The 14,548-nt window shown below is 40.3% G+C and overlaps 1 protein-coding gene across 10 annotated transcripts in view; it reads left to right on the top strand.

Moving 5' to 3' along the window:
• PIK3C2G (phosphatidylinositol-4-phosphate 3-kinase catalytic subunit type 2 gamma) overlaps positions 1-14,548 on the top strand; it is a 651,449-nt gene that overhangs the window by 479,696 nt on the left and 157,205 nt on the right. For 9 of the 10 annotated variants that reach the window (XM_086401881.1, XM_086401878.1, XM_086401882.1 and 6 more), the window contains one exon: positions 269-438. In XM_086401881.1, coding sequence (XP_086258007.1) covers positions 269-438 — 170 coding nt within the window. Of the gene's footprint in view, positions 1-268; positions 439-6,121; positions 8,174-14,548 lie in introns of those variants that run through there. The other variant, XM_086401886.1, reaches the window with a different exon arrangement.

Below are 14,548 nucleotides of genomic sequence, written 5' to 3'. Positions count from 1 at the left end.
TATGAATAAACTATGAAAATTAGCTTTAATTGAATGAAAGATATTTTCTTCCATTTCAACAAAAACATTCATTGAGCCAAAGAACAGACTGCTTCACCTTCTTCTGTAGCATATCAAGAACCAACCATTTAATCATATCTTCTCAACTGAGATGCAGAATTGGTTCCAGATTATATAATTCTGTTTTTTATCATACTTTTACCATTACTACTGTGTTTGCTCATTTGTGTTTATATTACTTTTGTGTTACTATTTTTCAACTGATTAGGTCTTAAGGAACTTCTTCTATTCCTGTGCTGGCTGGTGTGTGGTAACGTTCATCCTAGGAGTCTGCGACCGACACAATGACAATATCATGCTGACAAAGTCGGGCCACATGTTTCATATTGACTTTGGAAAATTCCTGGGTCACGCGCAAACATTTGGAGGGATAAAAAGGTCAGTGCTCAAATCATGTTTATTGTAGTAATTAAGCAGTCTCCTGAAGTGATCTATAACGTGTAACAGCATAGCAACCCAGTAGATGAGTTGCTCTGCATCTCTCAAATCCCCTAAGATAACATAAACATGATTATATAGCTAATAATACTTAAGGAAAGAGTTTTCTCAATAGACTATTAATGGAACAAATTGTGTGTGTGTGTGCGCACACATACTCAGTCGCTCAGTCATGTCCACCTTTTTGTGACCCTAAGGACTGTAGCCCTCCAGGCTCCTCTGTCCATGGAATTTTCCAGGCAAGAATACTGGAGCAGGTTGCCATTTCCTACTCTTGGAGATCTTCCTGACCCAGGGATCAAAGCCTTGCCTCCTGTATCTCCTGCATTGGCAGGCAGATTCTTTACTACCAAGCCACCTGGAAAGCCCTAATGGAAAAAATTAGGTTTCCTCAAATTGTTAGGGAATTAAATTGGCCTTCTCTCACAGGATCCTATTCCTGTTTTGGTCTGAATTGTTTGAAACATGGTATTTTCATTTTCTTATAAACTTTGAGTGGACAGTGAGAACAGAGCTCATGGTCTCAATACAGCTGGTATCTTGCCCATAGCAATCACCACCCTGGTCTACATGAGTACACTTAAAATGAGCACACTTCCTGACTAAGTTAGGCTTGAATCATTCCAAAAATATTCAGTAAGCAACTACCATTCAAAACTCTGAGGATACAACAGTGGAGGAAGCAAATACAAACCCTGACCTCTTTCTAGTAGGGATAACAGACATCAAAGAAGATAACATGAGGAAATGAGGGGTTTCATTTCTTACTAAGAAACAAAAGCTGAGAATTGGGATAGAAAGTAACTGCGTGAGGAATGCTATTTGTGTTGGCCAAAAATTTCACTCAGGTTTTTCCATAACATTGTAAGAAACTTGAGTGAACTTTTTGGCCAATCCAATATTTTAGAGAGACTTCCTGGAAGAAATGAGAGACAGCTGTATAGTGAGTGATCCTCTTGTGGAGATCCATGAGAAGATTATTCCTGGAAGAGAGGACACCAAAATAACAGCCATGAGCACAGACTAAGCATGGTACATTCTAATGACAAGAAGAAGGCCTTGGGGCTTGGAGATGGGATAAAGAGAGGTGAACTGTAGGGAAGAAAGATGAAGAGTTTGGTGGAGGCCAGATCAAGTAGGGCATTGAAGACATGGTGTAGAGGGTGAAAGTGAAGTAGCTCAGTCGTGTCTGACTCTTTGCGACCCCATTGACTGTAGCCTGCTAGGTTCCTTTGTCCATGGGATTCTCTAGGCAATAATACTGGAGTGAGTTGCCATTTCCTCCTCCAGGGGATCTTCCTGACACAGGGATCGAACCCGGGTCTCCCACACTGCAGGCAGACTCTTTACCGTCTGAGCCACCAGGGGTGTAGAGGGTGGCTTTTACTTAATGTTCAGAGGCAACCATTGATGGATCTCAGGGGAATTCAAAGCTCTCTCCTGCTGTCCTGTGAAGTAATGGGAGTAGTTAACAGACTATTCGGAGAAGGCAGTGGCACCCCACTCCAGTACTCTTGCCTGGAAAATCCCATGGGCAAAGGAGCGTGGTAGGCTGCAGTCCATAGGGTCTCGAAGAGTTGGACACGACTGAGCGACTTCACTTTCACTTTTCACTTTCATACATTGGAGAAGGAAATGGCAACCCACTCCAGTGTTCTTGCCTGGAGAATTCCAGGGACGGGGGAGCCTGATGGGCTGCCGTCTATGGGGTCGCACAGAGTCGGACACGACTGAAGCGACTTAGCAGCAGCAGCAGCAACGGACTATTACAATAGTTAAGGCAAGACCTTAATGGTAAAGAAGATTCCAAACATATTGTGGAATCTGAGCCACAAGACCTACTAATTGACTGGGCGTTGTCGATCATTAACAGGAAGAGAAAACAGGCCTGACGGGTAGAAGAAGTAAGGAAAGCATTCAAGGATGACTCTTAGATTTTTGTTCTTTGCAAATAATTATATCTTTTACTGAAATGGAAAAGACTGGTGAATAAACAGGTTTTTGTTTTATTTTATTTGAGCTGGAGGCAAGGGAACCAGAAGTCTAAGATTAAAAGTCCCTTGCTTTAAAAAGATAACTTCATATTAAAATAGAAATGGTATCAGACCATTCCAAAGACCCATCAGTCACTTTTATCTAAAAACAGCTCCTCAACAGAGGACATAAAAATGTCTCCTACAATATTACGAGATGAATTTTCACCAGATGGTCATAATCTGGTATTAAAATGCCAGTATAAACTACATAATAAGGTTCAATTCTTACAAACTGATAGCTCCTATTTTCTGAAGGCCTACAAATGGAGTTGTTTCACTTTTTATTACTTTCAAAACATTGCCTTCTATAATTAATTAGCTCAGGAAAATTCACCACATACTCATTCATTCCTTAAACATCTTTTGGTATGGTCTATATGTGAAGGACTGTGATAAGCCTTGGGGATACAAAGATGAATAATATATAGTTACCACCTCAGTGGTGCTTACTCTGTCTTTAGAATTTTGGGGAGTGAAGTGAAATGAAAGTTGCTCAGTTGTGTCCGACTCTTTGCAACCCATTGGACTATACAGTCCATGGAATTCTCTAGGCCAGAATACTGGAGTGGGTAGCCTTTCTCTTCTCCAGACGTTCTCCCCAACCCAGGGATCAAACTCAGGTCTCCCGCATTGCAGGCGGATTCTTTACCAGCTGAGCCACAACCACCTCAGTGGTGCTTACTATGTCTTTAGAATACTAGGAAGACTGACACATAAATAATTATCAAAAATGTGGTGAGGGAAAAGATAAATATATAGAAAATTAGAACACCACAGAGGAGGGATACCTGGTTTATGAAAGACAAATGTTTGTTAACAGCTATGAGCATATTACATAATTTACTCATGTAACACTTTCCCTAAGATCCACTCTTTCCTAGAAATTTAAAGATTACATTAAAATTGTGACATCTTTATTGTGCTGTGTTGTTCACTGGGGGGCTTCCCAGGTGGCACTAGTGGTAAAGAATCTGCCTGTCAGTGGAGGAGACATAAGAGACGTAGGTTTAATCCCTGTGTTGGGAAGATCCCCTGGAGGAGGAGGAAATGGCAACCCACTCCAGTATTCTTGCCTAGAGAATCCCATGGACAGAGGAGCCTGTTAGGCTACAGTTCATAGGGTCACAAAGACATGGGCACAACTGAAGCAACTTAGCACACATGCACACCATCCACTGAGAATTCGGTTAAGGGTTAAGAATTAACCCTTATTCATTTACTTGACAAACATCTGTGTTGACCACGGAGTGGTTAAAATATGCATAAAGATATTCCAGTTATACAGAAAAAAGAAATTCAGTTAGGGAAACATAAAAAGTAAAGGACAAGTTACTAAACAATAGGGTAAGTGCTATATTAGAGGTAGGTACAAGAGTCTACAGAAGAGGTGGAACCCAGTTTGTTGGTTTATTGATGCTTCAGCAGGTACTGCTGCTTCTGAAGTGTGACAATTTTTTTTTAATGCAACCACTAAGGGGGTCATGAAAATGTGCTCTGTAGAGAACCTTACTTATGGTAGGTTCTTAATACCATTTGCTGAATTGTTGTTGTTTAGCCATTAAGTCATGCCTGACTCTTTTGTGACCCCAAGGACTATAGGGTCCCACCAGGCTCTTCTGTCCATGAGATTCTCCAGGCAAGAATACTGGAGTGGGTTGCCATTTCCTTCTCCAGTGGATCTTCCTGACCCAGGGACTGAACTCTCATCTCCTGCATTGGCAGGTGGACTTTTTACTACTGAGCCACCAGGAAAGTCCTTGCTGAATTAGTCAGCCACTAAACTATTCACAGGTCAGCCCTCAGCCATTCAATAATTAACTGGATGAAAGAAAATGAAGTTGGCACTGTCTTTCCTTGAGGTTATTGAGTACCAGCTGAGGTGGCTGACAGAAGCATTGTGACCCATGTGGATTATTGTTTGCAGGATTTTATCTCCACCAGTGACTATGTAAGGCTCTTTGGCAATGTCTCCTTAGATTTCTTTCTTGATACTGATGCTTCTGCCCTTTTATTCTTTTTTTTTTTTTTTTTGGCTGTCCTGGGTCTTCATTGTTGCACACAGGCTTTCTCTAGTTGCAGTGAGTAGGGGCTACTATTCATTGCAGTGCATGGGTTTCTCATTGAAGGCTCAATAGTTGTGGTACAGGGGCTTAGTGGCTCTGAGGCACGTGGAATCTTCCACAAGCAGAGATTGGACTCATGTCCTCTGCACTGGCAGGTGGATTCTTAACCACCAATTGATTCTTAACTTGACCACCAGGGAAGTGTTAATCTATGCCTTGAGTTTCTATAATGATTAAACTGAACTATGCAACCTAGATAGCATATTCAAAAGCAGAGACATTACTTTGCCAACAAAAGTTCATCTAGTCAAGGCTATGGTTTTTCCTGTGGTCATGCATGGATGTGAGAGTTGGACTCTGAAGAAGGCTGAGAGCTGAAGAACTGATGCTTTTGAACTGTGGTGTTGGAGAAGACTCTTGAGAGTCCCTTGGACTGCAAGGAGATCCAACCAGTCCATTCTGAAGGAGATCAGCCCTGGGATTTCTTTGGAAGGAATGATGCTGAAGCTGAAACTCCAGTACTTTGGCCACCTCATGGGAAGAGTTGACTCATTGGAAAAGACTCTGATGCTGGGAGGGATTGGGGGCAAGAGGAGAAGGGGACGACAGAGGATAAGATGGCTGGATGACATCACTGACTTGATGGACATGAGTCTGGGTGAACTCCAGGAGTTGGTGATGGACAGGGAGGCCTGGGGTGCTGTGATTCATGGGGTCACAAAGAGTCAGACAAGACTGAATGACTGATCTGATCTGATCTGATCTGATGCCTACTCACTATTACTCTGCATAGATTAATATTTTGAATTATAGCTGCTGCTGCTGCTGCTTAGCCACTAAGTCATGTCTGATTCTTTAGCGACCACCATAGTAGCCCACAATGGGGATTTTCCAGGCAAAAACTGTCCATGGGATTTTCTAGGCAAGAACTGGAGTTGGTTGCCATTTCCTTTTCCATGGGATCTTCCCAACCCAGGAATAGAACCCGCATCTCCTACTTGGCAAGAAGATTCTTTACAACTGAGCCATCTGGGAAGCCCTGAATCATAGGCAACATCCAATAATTTCCTTCCACATCTCTTTCAGTTGTGTCTGGAGTTCATTTGAATGTTGTTTCATTAAGCAGCCAGCTTCTTCAATCCTAAGTCTGTTGGTTGCTCTTGGTTGCTAGGTGAACAGAGGTCTCTTATAAAAAAGGCCTCTGAATCCCCCTGAGATAAATGTGTTCATTATTACATTATATAACTGATCTCTAGAGCAAAACCTAACTACACCTTGCTTCTTCTATACACATACTAGACGTATTAATAAACATCCTCTAATGCACTATGTGAATCACAATACTGTGGAAAATTCTGAAAGAGATGGGAATACCAGACCACCTGACCTGCCTCTTGAGAAACCTATATGCAGGTCAGAAAGCAACAGTTAGAACTGGGCATGGAACAACAGACTGGTTCCAAATAGGAAAAGGAGTATGTCAAGGCTGTATACTGTCACTCTGATTATTTAACTTATATACAGAGTACATCAACGAGAAATGCTGGGCTGGAGGAAGCACAAGCTGGAATCAAGATTGCTGGGAGAAATCTCAATAACCTCAGATATGCAGATGACACCACCCTTATGGCAGAAAGTGAAGAGGAACTAAAATGCTTCCTGATGAAAGTGAAAGAGGAGACTAAAAAAGTTGGCTTAAAGCTCAACATTCAGAAAATGAAGATCATGGCATCTGGTCCCACCATTTCATGGGAAATAGATGGGGATACAGTGGAAACAGTGTCAGACTTTATTTTTGGGAGCTCCAAAATCACTGCAGATGGTGACTGCAGCCATGAAATTAAAAGACACTTACTCCTTGGAAGGAAAGTTATGACCAACCTAGATAGCATATTCAAAAGCAGAGACATTACTTTTCCAACAAAGTCCATCTAGTCAAGGCTGTGGTTTTCCCAGTGGTTATGTATGGATGTAAGAGTTGGACTGTGAAGAAGGCTGAGCACCAAAGAATTGATGCTTTTGAACTGTGGTGTTGGGGAAGACTCTTGAGAGTCCCTTGGACTGCAAGGAGATCCAACCAGTCCATTCTACAGGAGACCAGTCCTGGGTGTTCATTGGAAGGACTGATGCTAAAGCTGAAACTCCAGTACTTTGGCCACCTCATGCAAAGAGTTGACTCATTGGAAAAGACTCTGATCCTGGGAGGGATTGGGGGCAGGAGGAGAAGGAGATGACAGAGGATGAGATGGCTGGATGACATCACTGACTTGATGGGCATGAGTTTGAGTGAACTCCGGAAGTTGGTGATGGACAGGGAGGCCTGGCATGCTGCGATTCATGAGGTCACAAAGAGTCAGACACGACTGAGTGACTGAACTGAACTGAATATACAAAGCCAGGTTTGTAAATCATGCTCTATGAATATTCTAATCTCTTGTAGCCTAGCAAGGCCATTTAAATGTCCCAGTAATAACCAGCACTAAGCCAGGATCATACTCCTTTACATAAAATGCTGTACCCACAAGGAAAAAAAGAGCATATGTGTCCCAGAACGCATATTTCTATTTGTCTACTCCTTAAAACCATGAAGAAGGAAAGTATCCGTGTGACTTTTTATGGTTTACAAAGTGTCACTAACCCATACATTAACTGATTTTATTTCATAAGACAATTGCTTAACCTCACATAAAAGAGTACAGTTTCCAGTTGTGAATGGGAATGGAGCTGACAAAAAAAAATCACATAAAATCGTTCTCTATGTTGCAGATTTAACCCTTAGCCAAGGATACAGAACTTAAAAATGGAATTTAACAGTCCAACAAAGCAGTGCAAATAAATTTAAGCTGGGGAGAGATTTTCCCTTGGTTTCCTTAAAAGGAAACAGTAATGAAGTGACATTCTCCATAAAAATATGATCTTGCAAAATAAAGGACTTTTTTGTTGTTGTTTTTTACCATGCCCTAAAGCATGCAGGACCTTAGTTCTCCAACCAGGAATTGAACCTGTGCCCCTGCATTGGGGGCATGGAGTCTCAACCACTGGACCACCAGAGAAGTCTCAAGACATAAAGGAATTTCTTGCTGTGCCATTGCCCGTTAATACTCATGCTTACATCATCATCCCAGAGCATCTCACACTAACCATCTGTGTGATTCTGTTTAAGAAATGTTTATAAACATCAGGCTCTTCTGATTCTTGAATTATGTGAGTCAGCCCAGCAACACTCCTTAGGAGTCTTCACTCAGGTCTCCCTGAACCACTGCTCTGAATTCAGTTTTCCAGAAATCTGGAAAACCTATCTTCAATAGACCAAATCTGAGGATCCTATAGATTTTCTAACTATGAAGAAAGAAAAAAAAATTACAGCTCAGTTATGAATTTGAAGAATTTCACATCCTGTACATAAAAAAGCAGTTCTTTAGTGTTGGTTTTAATTATGAGATTAGATAAAGAGGATTTACACCAGCAGATTAAACCACATGACAGTTTAGCCCCAGCATTACTCAATGATTCTCGGAGAAAAAAGTGGCTAAATCCGCACAATGAAAACAATGAGATTTCACCAACTTCCTGAAACCAATTGGTTTTTCTTTTGAAATATTGCTTAATTATTTTGTTCATTTCTTTATTTTCTCTCACAAAGATTCAGATTAAAATGGTTAACAAATTACACATCCACAATTTTTCAAAGTTGCTGTGTAACAATTATTTCTATATAGTATTTTTTCATTACATAAAAATATTATTGTAATAAACTCTAAATTTCCACTCAATGATTTCTTGATGGTGACTCTGTTACAGAGGAGGGGATATTAAGGAAGGCCTTTATTAGCAATGTTTATTGTTCTCCTAATTCACTGTTTCACGCTTTTATTTTTTTTAGACTATTATTTCCAGTCCATATGATTTTTCACTTTGGTAATGCTGGACTTGCATGACGTCTTTCTTGCAGCCTTGTGCATGTATGCTAAGTCACTTCAATTCAGTTTAGTTCAGTTGCTCAGTCGTGTCCGACTCTTTGCGACCCCATGAATCACAGCATGCCAGGCCTCCCTGTCCATCACCAACTCCCAGAGTTCACTCAAAACCATGGCCATCGAGTCAGTGATGCTATCGAGCCATCTCATCCTCTTTTGTCCCCTTCTCCTCCTGCCCCCAATACCTCCCAGGATCAGACTCTTTTCAAATGAGTCAACTCTTTGCATGAGGTGGCCAAAGTATTGAAGTTTCAGCTTCAGCATCAGTCCTTCCAATGGACACCCAGGACTGGTCTCCTGTAGAATGGACTAGTTGGATCTCCTTGCAGTCCGAGGGACTCTCAAGAGTCTTCTCCAACACCACAGTTCAAAAGCATCAATTCTTCGGCTCTCAGCCTTCTTCACAGTCCAACTCTCACATCCATACATGACCACTGGAAAAACCATAGCCTTGACTAGATGGACCTTTGTTGGCAAAATAATGTCTCTGCTTTTGAATATGCTATCTAGGTTGGTCATAACTTTCCTTCCAAGGAGTAAGTGTCTTTTAATTTCATGGCTGCAGTCACCATCTGCAGTGATTTTGGAGCTCCCAAAAATAAAGTCTGACACTGTTTCCACTGTTTCCCCATCTATTTCCCATGAAGTGATGGGACCAGATGCCATGATCTTCGTTTTCTGAATGTTGACTTTTAAGCCAACTTTTTCACTCTCCTCTTTCACTTTCATCAAGGGGTTTTTTTAGTTCTTCTTCACTTTCTGCCATAAGGGTGGTGTCATCTGCATATCTGAGGTTATTGATATTTCTCCCAGCAATCTTGATTCCAGCTTGTGCTTCTTCCAGCCCAGTGTTACTCATGATGCACTCTGCATATAAGTTAAATAATCAGGGTGACAATATACAGCCTTGACATACTCCTTTTCCTATTTGGAACCAGTCTGTTTTTCCATGTCCAGTTCTAACTGTTGCTTTCTGACCTGCATACAGGTTTCTTAAGAGACATGTCAGGTGGTCTGGTATTCCCATCTCTTTCAGAATTTTCCACAGTTTATTGTGACTCACACAGTGAAAGGCTTTGGCATAGTCAATAAAGCAGAAATAGATGTTTTTCTGGAACTCTCTTGCTTTTTCCATGATCCAGCAGATGTTGGCAATTTGATCTCTGGTTCCTCTGCCTTTTCTAAAACCCGCTTGAATATCTGGAAGTTCACAGTTCATTTATTGCTGAAGCCTGGCTTGGAGAATTTTGAGCATTACTTTACTAGCATGTAAGAATGCCAAGAGAATGCACTGGTCATAGGAAATACCCTCTTCCAATAACACAAGAAAAGACTGTACACAAGGACATCACCAGATGGTCAACACCAAAATCAGATTGATTATATTCTTTGCAGCCAAAGATGGAGAAGCTCTACACAGTTAGCAAAAACAAGACCAGGAGCTGACTGTGGCTCAGATCATGAACTCTTTATTGCCAAAATCAGACTTAAATTGAAAAATGTAGGGAAAACCACTAGACCATTCAGGTATGACCTAAATCAAATCCCTTATGATTATACAGTGGAAGGGAGAAATAGATTTAAGGGACTAGACCTGATAGAGTGCCTGATGAACTATGGACGGAGGTTCATGAGATTGTACAGGAGACCGGGATCAAGACCATCCCCATGGAAAAGAAATGCAAAAAAGCAAAATGGCTGTCTTAGAAAGGGAGGCCTTACAAATAGCTGTGAAAAGAAAAGAAGTGAAAAGCAAAGGAGAAAAGGAAAGATTTAAGCATCTGAATGCAGAGTTCCAAAGAATAGCAAGAATAGATGAGAAAGCCTTCCTCAGCAATCAATGCAAAGAAATAGAGGAAAACAACAGAATGGGAAAGACTAGAGATCTCTTCAAGAAGATTAGAGATATCAAGGGAACATTTCACTGAAAGATGGGCTCGATAAAGGACAGAAATGGTATGAACCTAACAGAAGCAGAAGGTATTAAGAAGAGGTGGCAAGAATACACAGAAGAACTGTACAAAAAAGATCTTCATGACCCAGATAATCACGATGGTGTGATCACTGACCTAGAGCCAGACATCCTGGAATGTGAAGTCAAGTGGGCCTTAGAAAGCATCACTACGAACAAAGCTAGTGGAGGTGATGGAATTCCAGTTGAGCTATTCCAAATCCTGAAAGATGATGCTGTGAAAGTGCTGCACTCAATATGCCAGCAAATTTGGAAAACTCAGCAGTGGCCACAGGTCTGGAAAAGGTCAGTTTTCATTCCAGTCCCAAAGAAAGGCAATGCCAAAGAATGCTCAAACTACCGCACAATTGCACTCATCTCACACGCTAGTAAAGTAATGCTCAAAGTAACTTCAGTTGTGTCCAAATCTTTGAGACCTTGTGGAGGTAACCCACCAGGCTCTGCTATCACTGGGGTTCTCCATGCAAGAATACTGGAGTGTGTTGCCGCCCTTCAGGGGATCTTCCTGACCCAGGGATTGAACCCATGTGTCCTAAGTCTTCTGCATTGGCAGATGGATTCTTTACCAATAGTACCACTCTTGCAACCTTATTTCTAGATAATTTTAAGAGGCCATAATGAGCAGTAGTTAGTCTCATACCCTGAAGATAGGTTTTGCTTTAAAAAAAAAAAAAAAAAACCTTATCATTTACTAGAGATCTAATCTTAAATATATGGCTTCTCTGTGTGTCAGTTTAATCAGCTATAAAATAGATTCGGTTTGAAGATTAAATTAATTGATATATGTAAAGTGCTTAGAAGAGTTCCTCAAACTGAGAGAGGCCTCTATAAATGTTTGATGAAATTAATAATAATGTAAATACTCCAAATGAAGTGACAAGAAATTAGTGTTAGTTGCTCAGTCGTCCCCGACTCTTTGTGACCCCATGGACTGCAGCCCACCAGGCTCCTCTTTCCATGAGATTTTCCAGGCAAAGATACTGGAGTGGGTTGCCATTTCCTTCTCCAGGGGATCTTCCCAACCCAGGGATTGAACCCGGGTCTCCTGCACTGCAGGCAGATTCTTTACCAACTGAGCTACAAGGGAAGCACCGACAATAAATTAGGTTGTATCATTAGGTAATTATTGTTTCTTTTGTTTAAATTTACCTAAATATCGTGAAAGTGTGTTAGTTACTCAGTCATGTCTGACTCTTCGTAACCCCATGGACTGCAGCCCTCCAGGCTCCTCTGTCCATGGAATTCTCCAGGCAAGAATACTGGAGTGGGTCGCCATTTCCTTCTCCAGGGCATCTTCCCCATCCAGGGATCAAACCTGGGTCTCCCACATTGCAGGCAGACTCTACCAACTGAGCCATCAGGAAGCTAAATATCTTATCTGGTACTCTTTAAAGGATGTGTTTGAAAATCATAAATTGAACTGTTCTTTTAGCTCTCTGACTTTGAAGCTTGTTGCCTGAAAGAATAGATTGCACTATTTGTCAGGTTTATTCAGCTTGTGATGTTTTTCACCAAGTCACTCTTGACTTCTGATGTCATTTAAGACATGAGCCAAGGTGTGTGAGAACTGGCTCATACTGGCTTCAAAGAGCCTACTATGTGTTATTTCTTCTCAACACCACATTTCCTTGACATTCAACTGGTAGCCTGAAATCAGCCATGGTGGGAGAATATATATCATGGAAATTTGGCAAATGTCACAAGTCAGAGCTTTTTTTTTTTCCTTACAAACAGTGAGTGAGCAGGTTATTAAATATTTACCACCACACTCTAGGACCTAAATCATCTATTAAAACAGATGAAAAATCATTTGAGAACTCAACAAAAGTCAAATTCTGTTTTTTTCCTATTAAAATACATACACTTGGGTGATTTAAAAAAAAAAGTATATATATGTCTTTTTACAACATGATTTAGACCCAGTTTTCAAGTCTTATCCCAGCAGATCAACAATCACTTAATATAATTGATCTCAGAATTTCTCTCAATTTTAGTCATAAAAATTATCTGTACCTATAATCATTTTGACATTATCTTCACTATTTAATTATTACTAAATTTTAAAATGTTTAATGTCTCAGTTCTAATTTGAGTATTATATTATTTATATTCTAAATATCCTCAATTTAACTATCTTTAGGGGAAAAAACTCCCTGAGCAGATTAAAAGATTAATTTTTGTCTTACTCCAGTCTTTCTGGTTTAGTACAATATTCACAGTAATCCACATGCTGTATGGATATTAATGATTTCATGCATGGTTTAATTACTATCTTGGTGTTCTTTGAAATTAGGTGAGTTTCACTGGTCTGTTATTCACAAAATTTTATTAAGAAAAAGACTGATTCCTTTAACTCAAAGCAGGTTTCAATTTCACCTGAACTTTTGAGAAGAAAAACATACTTTCCAATACCTCTCCAACTGTAAGTGCCATGAGAACACTTTTGTATCTTAAGCACCTAGCTAATGCCTGACATTTTCAGAGGCTCAGTTTTGGTTGACCGAAGGATCACTGCAAAAATGCCATACATTTTACTTTCCTTCACTTTTTCTGAAGATAAAATTGTGAAGAACTTGCCATATTCTCTTATTCCTGGAAATTTACCAGGGGATTTTACCTTATGGTCACTTTCCATGTGGGAGTCTGGAGGATGAGATTCAAAATTTGATACTGCTGCTGCTGCTGCTAAGTTGCTTCAGTCCGACTCTGTGCGACCCTATAGATGGCACACCAGGCTCCGCCGTCCCTGGGATTCTCCAGGCAAGAACACTGGAGTGGGTTGCCGTTTCCTTCTCCAATGCATGAAAGTGAAAGTGAAGTCACTCAGTCATGTCAGACTCTTAGTGACCCCATGGACTGCAGCCTACCAGGCTCCTCCACCCATGGGATTTTCCAGGCAAGAATACTGATACACACTACCTCATACCCACTTAGGATGGCTACTATCAACAAAACAGAAAATAAGTTCTTGATAAGGATGTGGGAAAATGTCAGTGAGAATATAAAACAGTGCAACTACTGTGGAAAACCTTCTGGGTGTTCCTTATAAAATTAAAAATGGAATTACCATATGATCCAGCAATTCCACTTCTGGGAATATACCCAAAAGAACTGAAAGCAGAGCAGCAAAGAGATATTTGGTACAACCATGTTTATAACAGGATTACTCACAATAACTGAAATGTGGAAGCAATCCGAATGTCCATCAACAGATGAATGGATAAGCAGAATATGGAGTTCTTTAAAGAGAAAATTCTGACACATGCTACAACATGGACAAGTCCTGAGGACATTATGCTGAGTAAAATAAGCCACTCTCAAAATCACAGGTGAGCCCGGCAGAAACCAACACAATTCTGTAAAGCAATTATCCTTCAATTTAAAAATAAATAAATTTAAAATTAAAAAGAAACACACAAGTGAGTGTATGACTCCACTTTCATGATGTACTTAGAGTAGTTCAGATCATAGATCCATAGATACAGAAAGTAAGGCAACGGTGGCCAGGAGCCCCACAGCCAGGAGCAGTGGGGAGGGTAAATGAGGAGTTTAAAGGATATAGAGCTGCACTTTTAAGAGAGGAAAAGAATTGTGGAGGTGCATGGTGTTGATGGTCACACAACATTATGAATATTTTAATACCACTGAACTGTACACTTAACAATGGATAAGATTGCATATTTTATGTTGTTTGTATTTTACCACAGTGAAATAACTGGGGGGAAAAATGGTAAACTGTAAGTTTGATAAAAGCCTTATCTAGCAACAACAAAAAAAATCAATCCAAGGTAAACTCCACCTAGCATTTGAATAGACCTTTGGATTTTTCAAAGCTCTCTATTTCAAGAAATGAAGTTTGTCACTCTCGTCTTACAGCTGACTCTCCCTCTTTTACTTCACTTTATCATTCCACTATGTTTCACCATTGGCTTTCATTTGAGTAAATTCCTTTTATTTACCTCCCTCTTATGATAAGTTAAAAAACATTCTTATGAAAAAATG

The sequence above is a fragment of the Bos grunniens genome, chromosome 5 (assembly GCF_055505025.1).
Source record: "Bos grunniens cultivar Pamir isolate PY7600 chromosome 5, Bosgru_T2T1.0, whole genome shotgun sequence".
NCBI lineage: Eukaryota > Metazoa > Chordata > Mammalia > Artiodactyla > Bovidae > Bos > Bos grunniens.
This window is presented reverse-complemented; position numbering and strand designations above follow the sequence as displayed.